Here is a 22,083-nt window from a genome sequence, read left to right as displayed (position 1 = left end):
AAGAGGCAATATCGTAGTATGAATAGATTAGTCTGCCAAAGTGCAAAATGTCAATTAGCATTTGCAAAATGTTAGCCTCTCTGGTAACCAAGGAAACGCACATTAGAACAATGAGATAAATTTGTGTTTATTCACCAGAAGAGTATTCTTTTAATGTTGCCAGCCAAACAGGGTCAAGGAAACACGTGCAAACGATGCTGGTTTATGCTTCCTGAAGACTGGCTTAGCAATATTTATCAATTGCGATAAAACGTTTATATTTTGACTTAATTTCACTTGCAGGCTTTACCCCACATCAATAACTAACATGTAAAAGTACGCCTCGGAAGTCGTAGATACTTGTATTGCTTAAGTTAGGAAAACAATCAGAAAAACTCTGCACCTCCAGTACCAGTAACTGGTTAAGCAGATTGAACTAGTGATCTGGTTACAATGCAGTCATTGAAAATGACGTACAGGGGCGCCTGGGTGGCGCAGTCGGTTAAGCGTCCGACTTCAGCCAGGTCACGATCTCGCGGTCCGTGAGTTCGAGCCCCGCGTCAGGCTCCGGGCTGATGGCTCGGAGCCTGGAGCTTGTTTCCGATTCTGTGTCTCCCTCTCTCTCTGCCCCTCCCCCGTTCATGCTCTCTCTCTGTCCCAAAAATAAATAAACGTTGAAAAAAAAAAAAAAAAAGAAAATGACGTACATATTGAAATGTGATCATGATAAAAGGAATTGAAAAAATACTTCATAAAAAATTGACCTTAAGGAAAACTGTAGGGGCAGCGAACTGACATTTGACCATCTCCTTCCGTTCCAAATACACCGGAGGTCATTTAAGAACAGCAAAGCAGACAAGGGCAAGCTGGAGTCCCTGCATGGAAGGTTCAGGAAGAGCGGACTCACGGCGGTGGGCAGGGCTCAGCCCGGGGAGACACGCCCAGGCTCCCCGAGATGGATAAACTCGGCTGGGGACCAGGCCGGACCCGGAGCGCGGGGACCAGCGGTCCCCGTGGGTCCCCGGCAGGAGAGGAGACACACAACACAGGGTGGGCCTGCTGTACGGGCTGCAGGTGGAGGCGGCCGAGTCACCGTCCCTGTCTGGGGATGGCCGCCCCGGGCTCACCGTACAACGTGGGCCCGAATGCCATCCGCGGACCGTTTCTGAACCCGCTCTGGAGGCTGGAAGGAGGCGGTGCGGGGGTCGAGGCCGAGGACATGAAACAAACGTAAGCCGTGACCCCTGCCAACAGGGCACCGACATAGGCAGTGTCACCAGATGCAGCGTGAGACGTCCTCGGCTCCAGGAAGTGAGATGCACAGCACAGAAGACACGTGAGGTCAACAAGAGGCGGCGGGGACCCAAGCACCAGAGGCTCGAGGCTCGCTGGCCTTCCCGGGGGCGCGGCCTGGCAGGGTAGGGTAGGTGGCTTGGTGTCTGTAAGTGTTGGACCCATTTCCACTGATATTCCTTAGTCCGCATCCCTAGTCAATAAGGATTCCAAATTAAAATTTTTAAGTGCTTTGACATTCAAATTTTATTTATTTATTCAGACAGAGCAAGTAGGGGAGGGGCAGAGAGAGAGACAGAGAGAGAGAGAGAGAATCCCAAGAAGGCTGCGTAACCTTGAGATCATGACCGAGCTGAAATCAAGAGTCAGACACTTAACCCACTGAGCCAGCCAGGTGCCCCTAAAAGTTTTTAACTTTAAATTTCTTGTGAAGGGTGAGACTATGTCACCATGTCCTTGCCACTTTGTCACAATAAATAATGCAGGTTTATATGTCACCTTATTTGATATGTGTGTGTCTGTGTCTGCACTGATTTTCTGACAAAAGTCAATGTCTGGGTACGTGACTCTCAGGGCCTAGTGAGGGACCACGTGGCCACACCAGCAGAGCCAACCTTCTGAGGGTTCCTGCTTCGTCCACAGAAAAGCCAAAGCAAATGTACAATTTCAGGGGGAAAAAACCATACTATATGTTATTAAATATATAGTCGATCAAGTCAATCATATGGTCAGTGTCAACGAAGACACTGAAGGTGTCGCAGATTTGGAATATGCAAAATATATTTTTATCGTGAATCTCTTTTTCCCCCTCTTTGTTTACAAATATACACGTAAAACGTCTACTTCACTTAAACAGAGGGGACGATGTCCTCTGGATGGAGCGGGCAGTTTGGCGTGTAGGACCTTCCTTCCCATGACAATGAGAATTAAAACACTTTTTAACAATTGCATTTTAAGGCACAGAATATGAACTTACCAGTTAAAAAAGGTTTGTGTGTGTGTTTGTGAAAATAAAATATAACCGCCCCCCCCCGAAATTACATATGCACACACAAATGTACAAAGACAAGGCCCCGTGTCATGTTTTCACACTGATATACGTCATTAAAGTCAAATTCAGACCATGTTCACGATACTGCACTATGACATCCAGACGGTCCCACAGCACAGTCCAAATAATTGCAGGGAGTGGAAACGCGGCGCGGCCTCCTTACATCAGCCACGTGAGGCCGGATGTCCGGCTGTGTCCCCTTCCCTCTACGGGCCCGCACAAGCTCAGCCTGCACATCCCTTCTGCCTTGCATAAGCTCACACGGCTACTCCTGGGGACCAGGGCTGGGGCCGGGGCTGTGACGCCTGAGCTGTCCCAGGACCACGACACCACTCAACACCTGATGGGGAGCATCCCACTCACAGGCTGCAAGTGCAATGGACTTGAAATGACGGAACACGGATGCTACTTTGAAACCACTTTTTACGTTCAATACAAAAGAGAACATACCAGGAAGGAACTGGAAAACATGTCATAGTAGAAACTTCACTGGTTCTGTCTAGAAGATCCTATCAACTCCCTTCTAAAACTGTCAGAAATCAGGAAATTGTTTCTCTACCAAGAGTTCACAATTATCCAGGAAAACGTTATATATTTCAATTTCAAGATTTAATTTAAAAATCTATCAAAGTGTGGGGTGCCTGGCTGGCTCAGTCGGTTGAGCATCTGACTTCAGCTCAGGTCATGATCTTACTTAGGTTCATGGGTTCAAGCCCTGCATCCAGCTCTGTGCTGACAGCTCGGAGCCTGGAGCCTGCTTCAGATTCAGTGTCTCTCTCTCTCTCTCTCTCTCTGCCCCTCCCCAACTTGTGCTCTGTCTCTCAAAAATAAATAAACGTTAAAAGAAATTTTTAATAAAAATAAAAACTATCAGAGTGTCACCTTTTAAGCTGCTAAATATAAATGTCAGATAGACTTTTTTTTTTAATTTAAAGAATATGTTTTGTTTAGAGGGAGAAACCTTGTTAAGATTAAGACAACTATTCACAATTTTTTTCAAACCCAAATCAAGAGCCAGCAGCATTTCCTATACTGGACCCTGCACTTTTAAAAACCTGGATCTCTACTCACCTGTCGCCCTCCAGCTACGGAAGGACCAAGAGGCCTGAGCGACAGTCTGCAAAGGAGATGCTAAGAGGTAATGGTGCACCTGTTCTAACACAAGTGCTAGCACGTTCCTGAGCACCCACACTTCTGAAAAGTGAAATTTAGGAAGGACTATAATCTTGTCATCATTGTAAAAACCTGTTAGCTGGAACAGCTAAACAGTCACTGAATATTTCTACTTCTAATCCCGCATCCTGAAAACCTTTCCATGGAGCCCTGACTTGAAGGCCTTTGTACCGTTAACTCCTAGAACTCCTGTGAGAACACAAAGCAGCCCCGAACTTCCTCTGCCCTGGGGCCAACTGTGTGCCCTTCACAGAAGCCTCGCCTCCTGGGCCTTGGCTGCCTGCGCTCACAAGCCTGACTCTTTTCAGGACCTTGCTCCCAGGGTCTCACATACAGACTGCTCCGGCCCAGGGCTTCTCAATCCTGGCACTGCTAACGTGCCGGGTCAGATCATCCCTAGCTCAGGACCACCCTGGGCTCCAGCCCTCCAGCGACAACCCAAAACGTCACCAACTTTGCCGCATCCCCTCCTCGGAGAACCAGCTGGGCCGCAGCCTGGGAAGCAGCGCATGCAGGGGGTGATGGTGCCATTGCACGGACAGCACCATTTATCATTTGCTTCAAAGTGTGTACGTTGCTTCAATGCTTTACAATGAATACTAATCGTACAGGTGACAACTCGGCGAACTATGCACAGACACTACTGGTTTACACACTTTAACAGGAAGACGCCGACATCCTGGGTCGAACCAGGGCTAACCAACACCCAGATGGAACAGGAGACTAGTGTTTATTCTAAAAACCAGTTTCAAAGTGTGTCCTACAACACGGATGTCACGATAAAAGAACCCTCTGCACAAACGTGAGTGGCCGAGTAAGGACGCCTCCGACGCGCACTTTAACCCTTGACACAACAACAGAGGAAAACAACGTCCATGAGAAAACCAACACAACCGTTCCAGTGTTATTCTTCTTTTCTCTTCCTTCCTCTTCTCTTCTCCTGTAACGTTTTCAGGTCAGTCATTACATTCAAAGTCTTTCGGACCCACATAATCTAAAAACAATGATTTTGAGACACGTTTAGAATTGGAAAACACACATCCATCAACAACACTAGAACTCAGAAAGCTGTAACACACATACCACAATGATCATGGCATTGAGCAGCAGCGGTGCTGAAAACACTAGAGAAATGAACATCCCCCGTGAATCGAAATACTGGTATTTTGAAAATGACCTGTTTCAGGAAGAAATTAAAAGTTACTTGGTATAACGGAACAATGTCCTTAGCAATATTCCCTAACGTAAGGCTCCTGGAGAGCCTCTTACGTCGACTAAGGCTCCACCGCCTGCCCCACAACCGAACCCACCCTCAGCCCTTCCCAGCTCACTCCTACTGGGCCCCATCAGGGAACGTGCAGCGGGCCCGCGGGGAAGAAGGCAGGAGCCCCGGGGCCTGGGGAAGAGGGCGGTGGGGGCAACAGCAATCAACCCTCGGATTTGCCGGGCAAAGTAAACACTCGTGCGCTCTGGTTAACGGCGAGTTTGACGTCACCTGGGACGTGCTGTGCCTTCCATGCGCCAGAAGGCGTCACGGGCTGCACGCGCTCCAGAGCTACTCTGAGACGGTACCAGCCGGCTCTCTGCTCGAACTCTCACCAGCAGGCTGGGTCCCTCAAGCTGCCCCCAGGCAGAGGCTGGTTGTATCCTGGGGCTCGTCTGTGACCACCAGTGACATGCAGAACGACCGTTTATAAAGCACCTAACAACCTGTCAGCTCAGTGACAGTCACGGAGGAGCCGGCCAGCAGCCCTGGCATCACGGCTGAGAACAGGGGAGGCAGAGCTCAGAGCTTACACTAACTATAGGGGAGACGGTTCAGATAAGACGACACTCAAAACGCACTCGTGTGACTGATGTTCCGGACAAAAATGAAGCCAAGGAGCATGGAGTTGCACGTGGGCTGCAGGAAGGCTCCCGACACTCCAGCAGGGACCCGGCGGAGCCACCAGGGCCCAGCCGTGGCCAGCCTGTGGCCATGGCTGCCGTGGCTGTGCCGAGGCCGTGCCGAGGCCTAGGTCGAGGAGGGGCTGGCGCTTGGGGAAGCAGGCCACCGCTCGGGAGGCGTGGGGGCGGGCGCCGGAGGTGAGGGACAGAGCCGCGCTCGTGGTTTGTTTCCAAGGTCAAGGACCTCGGAAGGAATCTGCGTGGCGAGTGAGGTCTCTGGCCACAGTCACCGGGAGGAGAAGCGCCAGTACCGAGTGGAGCACCGTGCCTGGGGTCAGCTCTGGATGGGGGCCGAGTGTGAAGCGCTGCTGTCCTGATGGTCATCAGACCTCCAGCGGCTGGGGCGGCTGCCCTCGCACAGGAGGAAGGCAGAGAGCGGAAGGAGGGACGTCCTGAGAGAGGAGACTGGCAGCCTGGTGTCCTGGAAACCCGCGAGCAGGTGGTTCGGGGGAGGGAGGCTGAGATCAAGTAACCCGCGGACTGGCGGTGGGCCAGGCCCCACACACCCCACCCTTCATGAACAACAGCGTTTCCGCTACAAGGTGGGGAGCGGGCCCAAGGGGACAGTGACCATCTTCCAAGTCTCATCGTGAAAAGTCCAGACGGGGGAGGCCCAAGGGGCCCTGTTTTACATTGAAAAGTGGGGATTTTCTCAGTACGTCTGGCTGAGGAGATGGGTTCAGAGGGCAGCCAGGAGCAGGTGCTGGGGCCACAGCCATTCCCTGAAGGCACAGGCTTCTTCCAGGTCCTCAGGACCCGACGAGCAAGGACGTGTGGGGGCTGGAGAGACAGCAGGTGTAACGCAGGTGGGATGGAACGTGCACGGTCACCTAGGGTGGCTTTCCGCAACCTCCTGGAAAGCGCCAAATGGCACACATTCATGCTTCCCGGGCCAAGAGGCAAGGTCTTCAACCCCTTTTTGCTGAGAGTCTAGTAGTTTTTCTTTTTTTTCTTTCACATTGAAGAAATGTAAATGTTTTAGCACTTAGAAATATCAAGACCATTTTTAGCTCACAGGCCACGTAAAACCAGTGGGCCAGATAGGGCCTGTGGACCGTTGTTTGAAAGCCACATCTAGACACACGTGTGAGGGTCCCAGATGAAGCCCCTCGGTTTGCACAGCTGTGTCTCGCTCACACGTGTGGGTGCCGGTGCTGAGCTGCACCCAGACACAGGGCCTGACACTCAGGCAGGATGATGTGAGAGCTGGAAACAGGGGCAGAGGACAAGCAGAGGGCAGTGACGGCTGGTGATGCCCCGCGGGTCTCCACACCCCGGGGAACAGAGGCTGGCAGGAGCCGTGGTGGACAGGGAGGAGGTGGGGCTCCAGGGAGGCCGCAGGCAAGGGGGTGGAGCTGCGATCACTGGAGGGCGGCCGGGGGTTTATGCCAGGAGGACATCCGAGGCCTCGAGAGGACACGGCAGGTCCAGGGAGGGCAGAGAGGTCTCAGAGCACATCACCCACCGCCCTGACCACGCATGGACCGAATTCTCTCTAAAATGCCACTTTCTCTACTCTGCAAATAGAGCTACCTCAAACAGCCCCTTGAACTGTCGCCCGCTGTCATGAACCGTATCAACCAATCTTCAAATCCTAAACTGTCTGATAAGCCGTTCCTCTGACCTAAACCTGTCGGAGCAGAAGCACTTGGGCCCCCGGGGCCTTCAGCGACTTGTTTTCTCTTGCGGCTCCTGGAGTCTTGTGGTCGGCGTGCAATGCTCCCACTGCACAGACCACTCTAGAGTGCCACTCCCCAGTATGGTCAATATGCACAGGGCGTCGGCCTACCTCCAGTTCATTGCTGCTACTTCATTGATGTACTCGGCACAATAAACTAGAATCACTGGAAGAGAGAGAAACCACGTGTCAGGATCCGGATGGCGATTGATCACCAATCTTTACAGAATTAAACATGCTGTTTATGATGGTATATTTAACATAAATGTAAGAGAATAGCAAGAATCTGATGAGAGGTGGACTTCCTATTTTAGAGACACTGTGAGGTAAGACCGTAACCCTTGCACACTACAGGCAGGACACCTCCCCTTGACGGAAACACGGGAAGGTCTCAGTGCACAGAGACCGGAAGCAGGTCTGCCCCTGCAAACCACGTGCGCACACGTGTGCCTGCGCCCGTGCTCCGACAGGACCCGGTCACGGTGACCCAGTCACAGAACGCCCAGAGCTGCGAGACCAGGTGCCTTCCACCGTCACACTGCCACCCCGCGGGGACACACGGGACAGCCGGCTAGAGACAGGCCCAGAGGTTCTGGCGGCCGCAGCAGGAATCCCGATGCCCCCCCCCCCCCGAGCCTACCTGAGTAGGGACCACGACCCTCCCAGAGCCCGGGACGCAGAAGCACACGGCTATTCAACCCCGGATCCGGAGCTCGCTCAGCACCGCGTGCTGCCACCGTTCCTGCGTGAAAACTACACGGCGGGACGCGGCAAACCGCAAAGTCTGATGCTTTCAGTTCTCAGGTAAATTAAAATGGGAAAAACCTTCCCGTCCTTGACCCAAGTCACAAAACGGAAGACACCACGGCTTTAGAACCTCTGGACTCCTCCCTCCGGATTGGACCCAACGAGGCACATCAAGAAAGCCAAGGGAAAAGGAGAAAAGGGGGGGAAAGGCTGAGACACGGAAGGCGGCGAAATGACGCCATCTCTGCCAGCTGACCAGGTAATGAATCTCGGCGGTGCCACCCAGGGGCTGAGTGACCCGGGGGGCAGGGAGCCCCTCCGCGTCTCACTTGTAAAAATGCGGCAAATAACACCGCCCTGAATAAAATCAATCTGTGCGGGTCTGAGAGCCAAAGGAATCACAGAAGATGTACACACACGTAGAACACTGTCTTTCTGTTGCCCCCACGTGTGCAAAGTCCTCCCCTCTTCACCCTCAAAAATAAGAAACCCAACACGGTTCTTGAGTTGCCAAGTTTTCCTCGCACGACCGCTCCCGTGATCAGGCCGGCGTCTTTCTCCGAGGGACCCGCCCCAGGGCCCGTGCACAAGCTGTCCTCGCGGCAGGGAGTTCACTGGGGCCCTCGCGCCGCACCCCTGCTGCGTGGCTCCCTCCTGCAGGCCCTGCACACCCCGGTCTACGCGCTGCCCCCGCACCTCGCACGAGACCCCGTCCCGGAGCTCCGCTGGTTTGCTGCCTCGTCCGGATCACGGGCGACAGCAACGCACCTCCGTCCGAAACTGCGTCGCGGAGCCGGTGCTGCCCACCACCTCGTGCGGGCCCAGAGGCGCCCGTGACAGCACGTGGCGGCAGGAAGCAGGGCCTCCGCTCATCCCTTGCGCTGCAGGACGACTTCTGTGACGCCAACGCACCGCTTCCCTCTCTCCCGAGGACGCTCTCTTACTGACACGTCCCACCCTGCACCTGGTCACGTCACACGGCAATCTGGGTCACAGAATTCGTGCATTCTACTCACCTAAGCACAGGAAATGCCCGACCTGTAGTTTATACCTCTGGGCTGAGAGACACGTGAGCAGCAGACACAGCACGTGGAAGACGGCCAGCCCCAGGAGCCACGGCTCCGCCCAGTCCGTCTGCTGCAAGACACATCGCTAGAAACTCATCACGGTCAACTCACATGGGGGCCAGGCGTCGCGTCTCCTGGGTCAGGGGGGCCAGCGGTCCCTCACTGCCAGCACCCCTGGGCCCCCACTGCCGTCCCTCACTGCCAGCGCTCCTGGGGCTGCGGGGCGGGGCGTCCAGGGCCCTTCCCCCACAGGCCTCCCAGAAGCAGGTGTTGGGGAAGGAAGGGGAGGAGGGAGACGGGAACGACTGCACCGCAGCCACCCGCAGACATTAAAGAGAAATGTCACTGCTTTAATGTCTGAGCACGCAGAACTGGGGCACCACGGATTTCCCCTTCTGTGGCCTGAATAAAATCATGTTTTAAGGCTTCTAAGGATCATCGTCCCAGGACAAGCAGGAACAGAGTTCCTGAGACTAGCACTCAAGGCCTTGGGAAATCTGAGCCATCCCAATTTGCTAGATTTCCTCCGACCTGTCAGGCCGCCAAATAGCACTGACATGTCGGGTCTCCTCAACCGGAGGGTGGCATGTCCGCACCCCAGATGCTCGTATCCCCCCCCCAACCATGCTCGGATTTACCCTTCGTCTAGATCTCCCCTGCAAGCTCACCCCCAAGCCCTGCCCTTAGCCCCGCCCCCAGCAAACCAGGCCGGGAACTGCGTCAGGACACTGCAGAACCCTCAGGACTAAGTGTCCCCTGCCGCTTCTGCACGCCCCGGAGGGTAAACTGCCCACAAGCTACCCGTCCCCATCAATGTGCGGAGGGGGCAAAGGGAAGGGAGCGAGGGGGGGCGTCCAGAACAGCGCAAGAGCAGCACCTGGGGCTCCCACTGCGCTGGGGGAGCGGTCCCCCCACCACCTCTACCCGCGGTGCGTCCACACCTAGGGCCCAGGGCCGCCCATGAGTCCCCGCCAGGTCCGCCCCGAAACGTCCCGCCCACCACCAGGCCCCGCCCAGGATCGGTCGGCCCACCACCAGGCCCCGCCCCCGCCCCATCCGGTGTCGTCGGCGTCCGTGGCGGATGCTAACCAACCCGGACTGCCCCCCCCACCCCCACCAACCATCACCCAAGCTGGCGACCAAAAAGGCAGCGAGTTACCGTGATCACGGCGGGAATGCTGACGGGGAAAGAGCTGACCGAGAAGGCGGACGGCATCGTCCCCGGAAAGGCCCACCCTCACCACCACCGTCTCCTGTCCCCACCCCAGTCGGTTACCACAGGGAACGCCTCCGGCGTCCCCTCTCGCGGGATTTCTACTTGTCGCGAAATCTGCTCGGACCCAGCTATCTCGCGATATCTCCCGTGCCCGCTGCCAGGTCCACATCTCGCGGTTTTCTGTGGCTTTAAATCTAATGTTGAAATTTAAACTACGCTCCCAGAGTGTTTTCCCAACCGGGCCGAGAGGCGAGAGGGGACGAGAGCGTCTTTAGTTCTCAGACCTTCAACCCAGTGGCGCTCTCGAGAACCGGGGGGCGAGTGGGCGTCTCTGCCTGCTTCCGACGCCGGCCCCGAGGGACCGAGGGGGGACGGTGTCCGCGCTCCCGGGGGACCGAGGGGGACAGTGTCCGGGGGACCGAGGGGAAGGGGGCGGTGCCCGCGCTCCCGGGGGACCATGGGGACGGTGTCAGCGCTCCCGGGGGACCGAGGGGAGAGTATCCGCGCTTCCGGGGAACCGAGGGGGACAGGGTCTGGGAGGGACCCACTTTTTCTAGCAGATAACATTGTGCGTGCGCACACATCACCTGGGCCCGTATGTACGTGGGGTCTGAGTACACCTGGGGGTGCCGAACGTTCCACCTTTCTAACAAGCCGGGTGAGGGAGATGCTGCCTGTGGGCGACAGCAGTTGAGAAGGCCCTGGGGACGCCCTGCCTACCCTCCGCTTACAGGTGCATTCGGGTCGCTGTTCGTTAACCGGGGTGTCCAGAGCCCTGCGCCTCAAGGACGGACTCGGGACCCGCGGTTAATAGGTGAGCGCGGGCACGCGGTAGCAGGAGCGGGTGAGACAGGGTGTGTGTGCGGCCGCCCGCGGACCTGCCCGGAAGGCGACCGTGTGCCCGCAGGGCCGGGACTGCCACGTGCGGAGACAGTGCCCGCCGTCTGGGTGGAGTGGAGCGAGGACGCGCAGTGCGCAGGGGCCCCGCCTCTGGGGCTCGTGCGGGAGCAAGGCGGCGCCAAAGGACGCGAGGAGATGGCTTCCCGGCAGGTGCATTCCTGAGCGGCGGATCAAACCAACACTGAACCCAGAGGGCCGCGTTTAAGCCGGGCTGCTGCAGCGTCCGAAACGGCGTCCGGTGACCCCGCAGGTCCCGCGGGTCCCGGCCGCAAGGGTCGTGGGGTCTGCACGCTCCCGCGCCCTCCTCCCCACGCTTTCCACTCCGCCCAGAGACCTCGAAGTCCCGCCTGCTTTGAACGCTCTGTGCTCCTGCTTCTTACGTGTTCTCCCTGCTCCCCGCTCCGCTGCCGCTGCGCTCCCTTTTCAGACACTTTCTAACCTTTGCCCGGAATCGTCAGGGGGCACTCAGTTTTCCCTGCACCGAGTCAAAATCCCACTCGAATCGTGATCCTGGAGGTGGGATCCCTAACAGTGTGTTCAACACAGAGCTGCCGTTCCGGTTCTGGGACTACATCTCCCCAGGAGGTGACCCTGTGTGCCCTCCGCCCCGCCCCTCCTTTCCCGGAGTTACTGCGGGCCGGGCTGGAACAGACCCCTGCGGGGACCCGGTCCAATCGCATTTTAATCAGGTGCCAGCAGGTGGCAGCACGCCGCCTTGCCTCGGTCCTGCTGGCGGAGCCTGAACACCTTTTCCATGTTTTCAACAAAATCAATTTTCGAGTGTTCACAGTTGTTGAACTGAGAGGCTTTACTCCACACCATTTAATTTTAGACGGAGAAATAGTTTGTTTTTTTTTTCCCGAGCATTCTGGGGTAGCCGAATCTGTTCTTATCGATTCTTCTCTCATAGAATGCAGGTGTAAACTTGCAGTCATTTAATGACAGGCTTCCGAGAACTCCATAATTATGGACAACGAAAGCCTTATGGATTAAATCCAGCAAATTTTATATCTCACCTTCACTTGATATTTTCAGTATTCCACTGATGCATCCCTACCTCAGTGCTCCGGAAGTGGTGACCACATGGGTCACAACCATACCAAACTGTGCTACTTGGTTTGACGCGTTTCTGTCCTTCTCACTGACTGAGCCGCTCCAGGGCCTGGTCCTGTCTTATCCGTCTGATTGTTTGACACCCTCAGCACTTCTGATACCTAGTAGGTTGTCCGTGAGAATGTCTGTGACCAGAGCGCCGAACACATCTGTAGCGACAGCTCATTCAGTCGCTGGAGATGAAGATCTTCTGGAATCTGTGTTTGGGTGCAGACCCTCAGGACTACGCATGCAGGCGCACTCCCGGGAGGGCTTCTTGTGTCCGCAGACAAGGAGGGAAGAGCTGAGGAAACAAATTAAGGCACTGTCTTCTCTTGGGAAATTGAATCCATAATGACACATTATTAGTTGAAGTCGTCCCCTCCCACCCCCACCTTATTCCTGAGCCAGCAGGCCCTAAAGCAGCAGTTTTCCAGAACATGTTTGGGAAGCCTCATTGTACAGCATATGGAAGGGACTGTGTTCCTCGAGCCCCATCAGGTTTCTGTAGAAATTCTTAAAATTTTATCGTGGCTAGTAGTAAACACACAAGTGCAATGTTATGTTTGGGGATTTTCCCTCTGTATTTTTGATTGTATATCGTCGACCCGAAACAGATAAGATCGCTAAAGCGTGGTTAAAAATTAGGCCACACGAACATGGTATTTGGGTATTTGATGTGCTCTCTAACAGGTCGTCTGTAAGAAGCCAGAGCCAGATGACCAGGCTCTGCTGATGTCCTGGGATGAGGCCCATGGTGACACAGACATTAGTCTAAACCTCCCTCTTGGCTTTTCTGATGTGTGTGCCTGATGCCTCTTGATGGCAAATCTGTCACATGCCATCAGCGGCTGGCTCTGGGTTTATGGAAAGTGTGGAGGCATTTCCCGCAATGGTTTCTGGCACATAGTGGACACTCCGGGGACGTTTGTCTAGTCATTCATAGCCTGGCCATTGGCTAATGGGGCAGGCCCTGGGCCAGAGGGTGGACCACCACCAGGCCAAAAGGCGGTCCACGCCATGGGAGACGCGTGCTGTGATGGTGCCGAAGGAAACTGCCTGCAGGAAGCGTCACCAGGCGGGGGCACGTGCAGGGCTGACCTCTGAAGATTGAGTGGAGACTCCTCTGGTAAGCTGGGTAGAAGGAAAAGAACATTGTTGGCAGAGGAAACCATGTGTTCAGACACAGGTAAGGATGAAATTTGTTAACGAATATAAGGAACTGTAAGTTCTTGCTCTGGGTTGAAGTGAAAGGCATCTCGTGGAGAATATTAGGGAATTTGAACATTAACCAGGTAATGTAAGTGTGTGTGCTCTGTGGAGACTGGCGGACTCTTACAGGCCAGTATTTCTCATTCAAGGCCCACTGTTCTCCATGTGGAGGGACATATTCTCAAACTATTTCTCAGTCAGGCTATAAATGCCACATCTGTATTTCGATGGCAGTGTTTAAAATCACTGTGTCCATTTACACGTCTGTGTCTCCTCTGTCTGTGCATCCACTCTGCGTTTCCTGAACGTCCACTTTATACCACGGTTTACTTCTAGAATCCCAAAGACGCCCCCACCCTCGTTTCTGGAAATGATGAGCGTGTTCCCTCACACAGAGGAGGGGAGTGTAGGTGGCACGTGGGATGACAGTCACTGCACAGCTGCCTTCATGTAGGGAGCGAGGCAACCGGCCATGGCTAGTGTGCGGGGGGAGAAGAGCCCGGCACGCAGGTGCCTCCGGAGGCCGGAGGGCAGCAGGATCGTCTCCCCGGGAGACTCCGGGCGGAACCAGCCCTGCCAACGCTTTGATTTCAACCCAGTGAGACCCGTTTCAGAGTTTTGACTCCCAAAAATGTAAGATGCATTTGTTAAGCCGCTAAGTTTGGGGCAGTTTGTTAGAGCGGCAACAGAAAATACGTAAGGCAGGGGGTGCAATGGGCGGCGGTCGGTAACCACTCATGTTGTTCAGAAACCTCAGTACGCGCGTGGTCTCCCCCAGGCGAATGTCCTCCGCGCTCGATGCACGACGTCCCCACCCTCCAGCTGTCACTCCATGAGTTCCTGGGCACACCTTCCTGTGCTTCTTACATCCTTTCCACCCTTAAAAAAATTTTTTTTAACGTTTATGTATTTTTGAGACAGAGAGAGACAGAGCATGAACAGGGGAGGGGCAGAGAGAGAGGGAGACACAGAATCCGAAACGGGCTCCAGGCTCTGAGCTGTCAGCACAGAGCCCGATGCGGGGCTCGAACTCACGGACCGTGAGATCGTGACCTGAGCCGAAGTCGGACACTTAACCGACCGAGCCACCCAGGCGCCCCCTTTCCACCCTTTAAATGCAACCTCTGGGATCCTATTAGCTGGGACTCTCTTGATTGTAGGTTGTGGAAATCTCCTCTCCCTCTGGCAGAGCAACGTTCTCTGGACCTAGAGCAGGAAGCATGGCCCTGAGCCTTGGCCGCAGATCCTCCTGTCTACATTCATGTTCCCCGTTGCTTGACATCGTTATGAAAGCAGTGGCCAAATCATAGAATGACTTTTTAAATTAGGAGGGGCAAAAGCATCTTTTGATTTTTACTTCTGTCAACTAGCTGTTTCTCCAGCTTTTAAGATGATAAACTAGGGGCACCCAGGGGGCTCAGTCGGTTAGGCATCTGACACCTGATTTCGGCTCAGGTCATGATCTCGGGGTTCATGAGACCGAGCCCTGTGTCGGGCTCTGCACTGACAGCTGGGAGCCTGCCTGGGATTCTCTCCCTCCCTCCCTCTGCCCCTTCCCCACTCACGCTCTCACTCTAAAACACAAAACAAAACTGGGGACACGTCGAAGACTCAGTGAGAAGAGAGATCAGCTGGGCCAGCAAGTGGGAGAGTTGACGGCTCGCAGGCTGGTTGCAGGGGGCGGGGAGGCCTGAGGACAGAGGGTGCTCTTTGCAGGGTCAAGGTGGGAGTGACCCAGCCCAGTGTTCACAGGTTCACACCACTGCCTGATTCTTTATCCTTTTCCCTTTTGTTTTGTAAACACCTAGAGTGAGATACGGGCTGGTAGGCTGGGTGTACATTCAACGTGATTCTCCTGACAGGAGCCCGCCCCCCAGGGTCCCCCTCCTGGTGCTGGTCCTGCTGGAGGTGCCATCGCCACACTTGCTGTGTCTTAACTTGCGTTTCCCAGATAACTAGTAAAAGTGAATTCTTGTTCATATGCTTATTGGCAATTTATATATCTTCTTTGGTAAAGTTTCTATTTAAATATTTTCTCCGTTTTTTACTGGGTTGTTTTTTTTCTTTTTATTATTAGGTATAAGATTAAAAAATATGTTTTGCACACTAGTTGTTTACTAGATCTATGTTTTGTGAATGTTTTCTCCCGATCAGGAGCTTGTCTATTCGTAGTCTTACGGAATCTTCAATGAACAAATATTTTCAATTTTGGCAAAGTTACTTTATCATTTTTTAACATGTTCATTGTTTTCTGTGGCCTAAGAAACGTTTGCCTACCTCATATCACAAAGATCCTGTATTTTCACATAAAACTTTAAATGTCGATGAGCCATCTCAAATTAACTTTTGTGAAATGGGTGAATGAGGAAGGGTCAAGTTCATGTTTTCCTTGATATGCAATTATTCCAGAACTGTTTACTAAAAAATGCTTTCTTTCCCCCATTTGATTGCCTTTCCACCTTTGTCCAACAGCAGCCAGCCCTGGGGGGTGCCTACTGCTGGGCTCTGTCCTGTGCGGGCCCCCTGCCCTCACACACACACAGTCTCTACCACTGAACTTTATCTGAGGCTCAACCTTATCTACATGCATCGTAAACACTGGGAGAAAGTAAAAGAAAGTACAGTAGAATGCATCAGATGCAAGTCTTTTAAACTTGCCCAGCATTTACCATTTCCAAAGCTCTTCACCCCTTTCTGGAGATTCATGTTTTTGTGCTGTATCATTTTCTCTGAGGCTAAAGAATTTCCTTTAGCATTTCATGCCATGTGGATCTGTTGCTATTTCCTTAGTTTTCTCTGTCTGGGATGCTTTCATTTGGTCTTCGTTTGACAGGCTATTTTTGCGGCACATTGACTTTTGCACGTGACCTTGTCTTTCCGTGAGCGCTTTGGAGCAGCCCTGCTGTCTTCCGGCCGTAGCTTCTCACCGGAGCCAGCGGTCCTTCCGCGTGCAGGTTTTCTGTGGGTACTGTGCCATACTCCTGTTTTGAGGATTTCCTCTTGGTTTCACCAGATGGACGATGATGTGCCTAAGATTCATTTTATCTGTATTTGTATTTCTTTTGGCTCAATAAACTTAATTCTCTGAGTTATATCTGTTTTTAACCAAATATTTACACTTTTCAGACACCATTCCCACCAATATCCCTGTCCTATTCTTTGTCTCTTCTCTCCTGAGATGACAGACGAATGTATATGCTAGACGTCCCAGGATTACAGAGGTATGCTTAGTTTGCAGGCTGTACAAAATGGGGTATATGAGAGCTGGCCCCGGGCTTGATGAGCCCTGATCTCCACGGTGAAATGTAAACACAGCAGTTAACTCAAACTACAACAGAGGAGTCCTTCTGTCTTCTCCGGTGTGTAGGGCACATTTCCTGTTTCTTTGATTTTGGGGTAGTTTTGTAGGACCTATTGGACATTGTGCGTAACATAGATATGGCTTCTGTTATTTCTTCCAAAGATTAGTGACTTAAACAAATAAAGGCATTAAATCAGTTTGACAAACTGCTGTTGAAGACTATGAGTCTGGAGTTCTCTCTCGTCCAGCAACAGAGCAGACGCAGAATTGAATACAAGAGAGGCTAATGTCTGGGAGAAGATAAGAGCCTGAACAGGGGTTTCGTCTCTGGATTTATGGAGCTCACTAGATGCTACCCACGTGGCGAATGTGAAGAAAACAAGATCTTACACACGCGAACGTGGAGAAAACAATGAGACAGTGATCATTAACCTACGTGTGTAAGAAGTAAAGCGGGGGCAAGAGGAGTTTGTGATCAAAGCATACCGGCACCAGAGGGAAAGTAATTTCCTGCAGGTGATCCAACAAGTTACTCATGATCCCAGTACAATGTCTCGCTAGCTAACCTCAGGCGCTTTCACCCCGGGGTGGCGGCTTTCTGCCCCATGATTTTCTAACCCGTTTATGTAAGTATAAAGAATTCTTGAACCTATTTCCCCACAAGCTGCAAACTCTTTTGTGCAGAAGCTGGGTTCTTAGTTGGGTTCATCATCCTTAGACGGGCTGCTTGCAGCATGCTTTGTGCAGAGCTCAGCCACCAGCCAGAACCTGGGGCACAGTACATGCACTGAATTTGGGGTGCCCGCCTCTGCATCCCTCCTTCCTTGTGGGCAGCCGTCACTCCGTGGATGTGTCCTCTGTGTGTTCAGGCAGGGAAGACTGAGGATTCCCTGCCAGCAGGGAAGGACTTACCCTAAAACCAAAGTCCCTACGAGAAACCTGCTTCTTCCCCCGTGCACTGCCATTCTCTCCCACCGTCTGTGCGTCCCATCGTCCTCCAGGCCTTTAGGAGGTCACTTTCCAGATTTCGTTCAGTTTGCAGTTTTAACTTGAGGACACTGTCGTAACAGCAGCAGGCTTGGCCACTACCTGCAGAAGTGCTATCCTGACACCACTTTTTTTTTTTTTAATGTTCATTTATTTTTGAGACAATGCAAGAGACAGAGTGCAAGCAGGGGAGGGGCAGACAGAGGGAGACACGGAATCCAAAGCAGGCTCCAGGCTCTGAGCTGTCAGCCCAGAGCCGTGATGTGGGGCTCGAACTCACGAACCGTGAGATCATGACCTGAGCGGAAGTCGGACGCTTAACTGAGCCACTCAGGCACCCCTATCCTGACACCACTTTTATTATTTTTTTTTCAACGTTTTTTATTTATTTTTGGGACAGGGAGAGACAGAGCATGAACGGGGGAGGGGCAGAGAGAGAGGGAGACACAGAATCGGAAACAGGCTCCAGGCTCCGAGCCGTCAGCCCAGAGCCTGACGTGGGGCTCGAACTCCCGGACCGCGAGATCGTGACCTGGCTGATGTCGGACGCTTAACCGACTGCGCCACCCAGGCGCCCCTCCTGACACCACTTTTAAGTGGTGCTCCTGTAGAGGCCGAGGCGAGGCCACTCCGATGGGCCACTTTGGCACGAAGTCTACTTGGAGTTAAAGGCAATCAAAGCCCAGCAGATTCAGGAAAAGCTCTTCCCCTCCCCCTCAACTGCTTGCCCTACAGGAAGAGAGCTATTACCAGGCTCCTCTTCACCCAGGAAACCCACCTGCGTAATGGGCACCTTTATTCCCAAGCATCTCCTGTCACCTTCCTGCTAATGTCCTTCCTCCTCTTCGTGTCCCAGCACCTCTCCCTCCCCTGAGCTCACGGAAGCTTCCGGTTGCCTCACTCTCTTTGGAATTTCACATCAGGGTGGGTTCCCGTTATGTTTGGCATTAATTTTGATTTTCTCCTGTTGACCTGCCTCATGTATTTGACTGTCACCCAGCTCGCAGAGCCTTGAAGGGGACGGGAGTTCCTGCCCCTGACACCCCAGCCCCGTTCTGTGCTATGTGGTTGCCACCTTGTCCATTTTGCAGTGAGCGAGCAGACTCCAGGGAGGATTCTCCAGTGTAAACTCTCTTAGATGTTTTCCCCGTCAGACCAAACCTAATTTCCTCCCTCTTCTAGATCGAGAATTCTTCGTGTTAGGAGATGATTTTTCTCTCCAGAAAGTAATAAACTATTGACTCGATACCTGATTCCCTTGCTCAGACGGAGCCTTCTAGTCTCTGAATTCATGTCTCAGCAAACTCTTCCAGACCGCTCTTTCACCTGCTTGCAATGGTGTTTTGGGCTGTCTGGTCACCTTCTTCTCGGCCGCGGTGGGGCTGCCTGGATGGGCACAGAGGGTTCCGTCAGTAAAGAGCTGCTTGGGAACAGGAGTTGGCCCGCCACCTTGTGGCCACTTTCCTTCCGTGGCACCGGATGTTCACACGCAGATTTGCTCTCCTGACCTGTCGAGGTGGGTTGGAAAAGTCCCGGGCTTCCAAGGCAACGCTCCTGCTCACCGTGGGGACTACAGTAGGGTTGTGGAAGCAGGGATCTCAGCCCCCGCCCCACACCAGCCCGGCACCCCGGCCCCCACAAGGGACCTCCGGCAGGGCATCCCCGTGTTGCCATGGCGACATGCCCCAGGGCCTGAGCAGCACTGCCTCCATGCTGTGGGCGGTCCCCTAGTGGCCCAGCAGGGTGACAGCTGTGCACTTCCCGTGCTGCTCAGGATCTTGTGAGATCATCACCAACTTGTTTCTAAGATTCTAGACAACTACGACAGAGCTTTGCATGCAGTTGTCAAACCGGATTTCCACCTCCACGTGAGCAGTCATCACACACGTTGATGGGCCCCGGAGACATCCAGAGAATCATTCACCTCTTCAGCAGGGGGTCTGCTCTTGTCCTGGTACCAAAGAAAGAGACAAAAGCCTGTCAAAAGGCTGCTTATGACTCTAAGCAAGAATCAGCAGGTGATTCCTTCTGAGCCTCAAGTGGGGGGGAGCCTCTGGGAGGGGCTGACTGGGAGACTGCACACGGAGCAGGTGCACACGGGACACCTACTCGGTGGTGTGAAACCACAACCTGACGCAAGGTGATGAGTTTACATCGGGGTCTCCTGTGGCATTTGGACTGAGAGTTTATGATGGTTGCCCTCGCGTGGAACATCTGGTCCTTCCCTGAGGGTCGTCAGGTGGTTTTCTGGGTAACATTCTGCACGTGGCATGAGTTAGCTGGGCTGCCGTGGTGATAGTACAGACGTGGGGATTGAACGACCCAAGTTTATCGTCTCACAGTGTTGGAGGCTGGAGTCCAAGGTCAAGGTGTTGGGGCTGGTTCCTCTGAGGCTTCTCTCCTGGGCCTGTGCTCACCTGGTCTGCCCTCTGTGGTGTCAGGGCTCAAACCTCTTCTTATGAGGACACCAGTTGTGTGCATTAGATCTCACCCTGATGAGCTCATTTTACCTTAGTTAAAGACCATGTCTTTAAATATCATCACGTTTGAGGCTCTGGGGGTTGGGACCCACCATATGAATCTGCGGAGACACAGCTCAGCCCGTCACGGCCACCACGGGGCGTTCGGCACAGGGCCAAGGACACGCTTCCCCGTCCAGTCCTCTCTAATTTGTAAGCATCTGGAATAGTGGAAAGAAAATGGATTTAAATCAGAGAAAACTGGATTTTAGTATGATTTGTTTTCCCTACTAGCTGCATGGCCTTGGGATTGTTAGTTTTTAGTTGCCCGAGTCTTCGTTTGTGAGTGAATGTGGAGAACGGTGTCTTTCGCTGATTGTTTTGAGGGTTTGTGATCGCTGCCTTGAAGGTCCTGCCTCCGGCCCAGTGTGAGGCCTTCTTTCTGCCTGACAAATAAGTGAATGCCAGGAGGACAGTGGTCCCCCAGTTACTGCAATGCCTCTTCCCACCTGTCTCCTCAATGCCAGGAGCCACCTACCTGAGTGGCCAACGAGTAAAAGAGGGTACAGGACCTGTCCTTTGATATGGATTTTGGACCATGCTTAAGAATAGCCTTTCTGTGGGGCCCCTGGGTGGCTCAAGTCAGTTGAGCATCCGACTTCGGCTCAGGTCAGGATCTCACGGCTCGTGGGTTCAAGCCCCGCATTGGGCCCAGTGCTGATGGCTCGGAGAATGGAGCCCGCTTCCGATTCTGTGTCTCCCTCTCTCTCTGCTCCTCCCACACTCACACTGTCTCTTTCTCTCAAAAATAAATACACATTAAACAAAAAAAAAAAACAGGGGCTCCTGGGTGGCTCGGTCGGTTGGGCGTCCGACTTCAGCTCAGGTCACAATCTCGCGGTCCGTGAGTTCAAGCCCCGTGTCGGGCTCTGGGCTGACGGCTCAGAGCCTGGAGCCTGCTTCCGGTTCTGTGTCTCCCTCTCTCTCTGCCCCTCCCCCGTTCATGCTCTGTCTCTCTCTGTCTCAAAAATAAATAAACGTTAAAAAAAAAACATTAAAAAAAAAACAGCCTTTCTCACTTATTGCTTATTACCCACAATGCATCTTGAAGATTTCCAATTTAAAGTTGGGTGTGATTTTAAGAACATTTGCAAAACTATGCGCAGGATATTTCTAAGTTATGTATTCATTGATTAATTTTTGCTTTTTCATCAGTCCCAACAGACTCACATTTACCAGCCTTTCCAAAGCAATCCGCTTACATCATGAATCCTCATATTCAGTTCAGTTAAGTAATATAAGTACAATAACGAGCAAAACCTTATGAACTTGGTTGGGGGTAAACACGGCTTACTTTTCATAAGACTTTGCCTGTGGGGAACACACACACAGGCTTTGAGTGTCCAGAACCCTGTGGGCCACAGCAAAATACAACAGAGGATTTGGAAAGGCCCCCTAATTCGGGGAGTTAAATGAAGTATGACAACAGTGACCACTTTTAGAAGAACTATTCCTGCAAAAACTTAGAAGGTGTGGGGAAAAAATAAAGAAAAAAACAGACATAAAAAGATTTGGGGGGGCGCCTGGGTGGCTCAGTCGGTTGAGCGGCCGACTTCGGCTCAGGTCACGATCTCGCGGCCCGTGAGTTCGAGCCCCGCGTCGGGCTCTGGGCTGATGGCTCAGAGCCTGGAGCCTGCTTCCGATTCTGTGTCTCTCTCTCTCTCTGCCCCTCCCCCGTTCGTGCTCTGTCTCTCTCTGTCTCAAAAATAAATAAAAACGTTAAAAAAAAAAAAATAAATAAATAAAAAAGGTTTGGGAATGCCCTGAATACCTTGATTTCATTTCTTAGTTTTGCATCTCACACAGCAGAGCCACTCTTAAAGTTTATCCTTCTTAGCAGATGTTATTTAAAATACAAGAATGCAGGGGCACCTGGGTGGCTCAGTTGAGCGTCTGACTCGGTTTCAGCTCAGGTCCCAGG

The 22,083-nt window shown here is 52.9% G+C and overlaps 1 protein-coding gene and 1 long non-coding RNA gene across 3 annotated transcripts; one reads left to right on the top strand and one right to left on the bottom strand.

The window, feature by feature from the left end:
• Window positions 1–4,209: 4,209 nt before the first annotated feature.
• TMEM18 (transmembrane protein 18) lies at window positions 4,210–10,208 on the bottom strand. Of its 2 annotated transcripts, none has more exons than XM_047098340.1 (5): window positions 10,095–10,208; window positions 8,885–9,005; window positions 7,233–7,287; window positions 4,580–4,673; window positions 4,210–4,490 (listed from the first exon to the last, which is right to left on the bottom strand). In XM_047098340.1, the coding sequence occupies exons 1-5, from the start codon at window positions 10,149–10,151 to the stop codon at window positions 4,401–4,403; spliced, it is 417 nt and encodes a 138-aa protein (XP_046954296.1). In that variant the 5' UTR covers window positions 10,152–10,208; the 3' UTR covers window positions 4,210–4,400. The 2 variants fall into 2 exon arrangements, with proteins under 2 accessions (XP_046954296.1, XP_046954297.1); XM_047098341.1 differs by having other exon boundaries at window positions 8,885–9,002.
• Window positions 10,209–10,696: 488 nt separating this feature from the next.
• Window positions 10,697–12,667, top strand: LOC124525764 (uncharacterized). The gene is made up of 2 exons (XR_006965558.1): window positions 10,697–10,965; window positions 11,059–12,667. It is a non-coding gene; the product is annotated as an uncharacterized LOC124525764 (long non-coding RNA).
• Window positions 12,668–22,083: the final 9,416 nt, after the last annotated feature.

Source organism: Lynx rufus, unplaced genomic scaffold, assembly GCF_022079265.1.
Source record: "Lynx rufus isolate CCGP_SWC_20201006 ecotype Redwood Valley unplaced genomic scaffold, mLynRuf1.p SCAF_47, whole genome shotgun sequence".
Taxonomy (NCBI): domain Eukaryota; kingdom Metazoa; phylum Chordata; class Mammalia; order Carnivora; family Felidae; genus Lynx; species Lynx rufus.
The sequence above is the reverse complement of the archived record's forward strand: the minus strand, read 5'-3'. Positions and strand labels throughout refer to the sequence as shown.

Coding starts and splice junctions, on each gene's coding strand:
- TMEM18 (XM_047098340.1), bottom strand. CDS start 10,151: ATGCCGTCCGCCTTCTCGGTCAGCTCTTTCCCCGTCAGCATTCCCGCC. Junction 7,288..8,884: donor CGGGCATTTCCTGTGCTTAG/GTGAGTAGAATG, acceptor TCTCTCTTCCAG/TGATTCTAGTTTATTGTGCC. Junction 4,674..7,232: donor GTAGCAGCAATGAACTGGAG/GTAGGCCGACGC, acceptor TTCCTGAAACAG/GTCATTTTCAAAATACCAGT.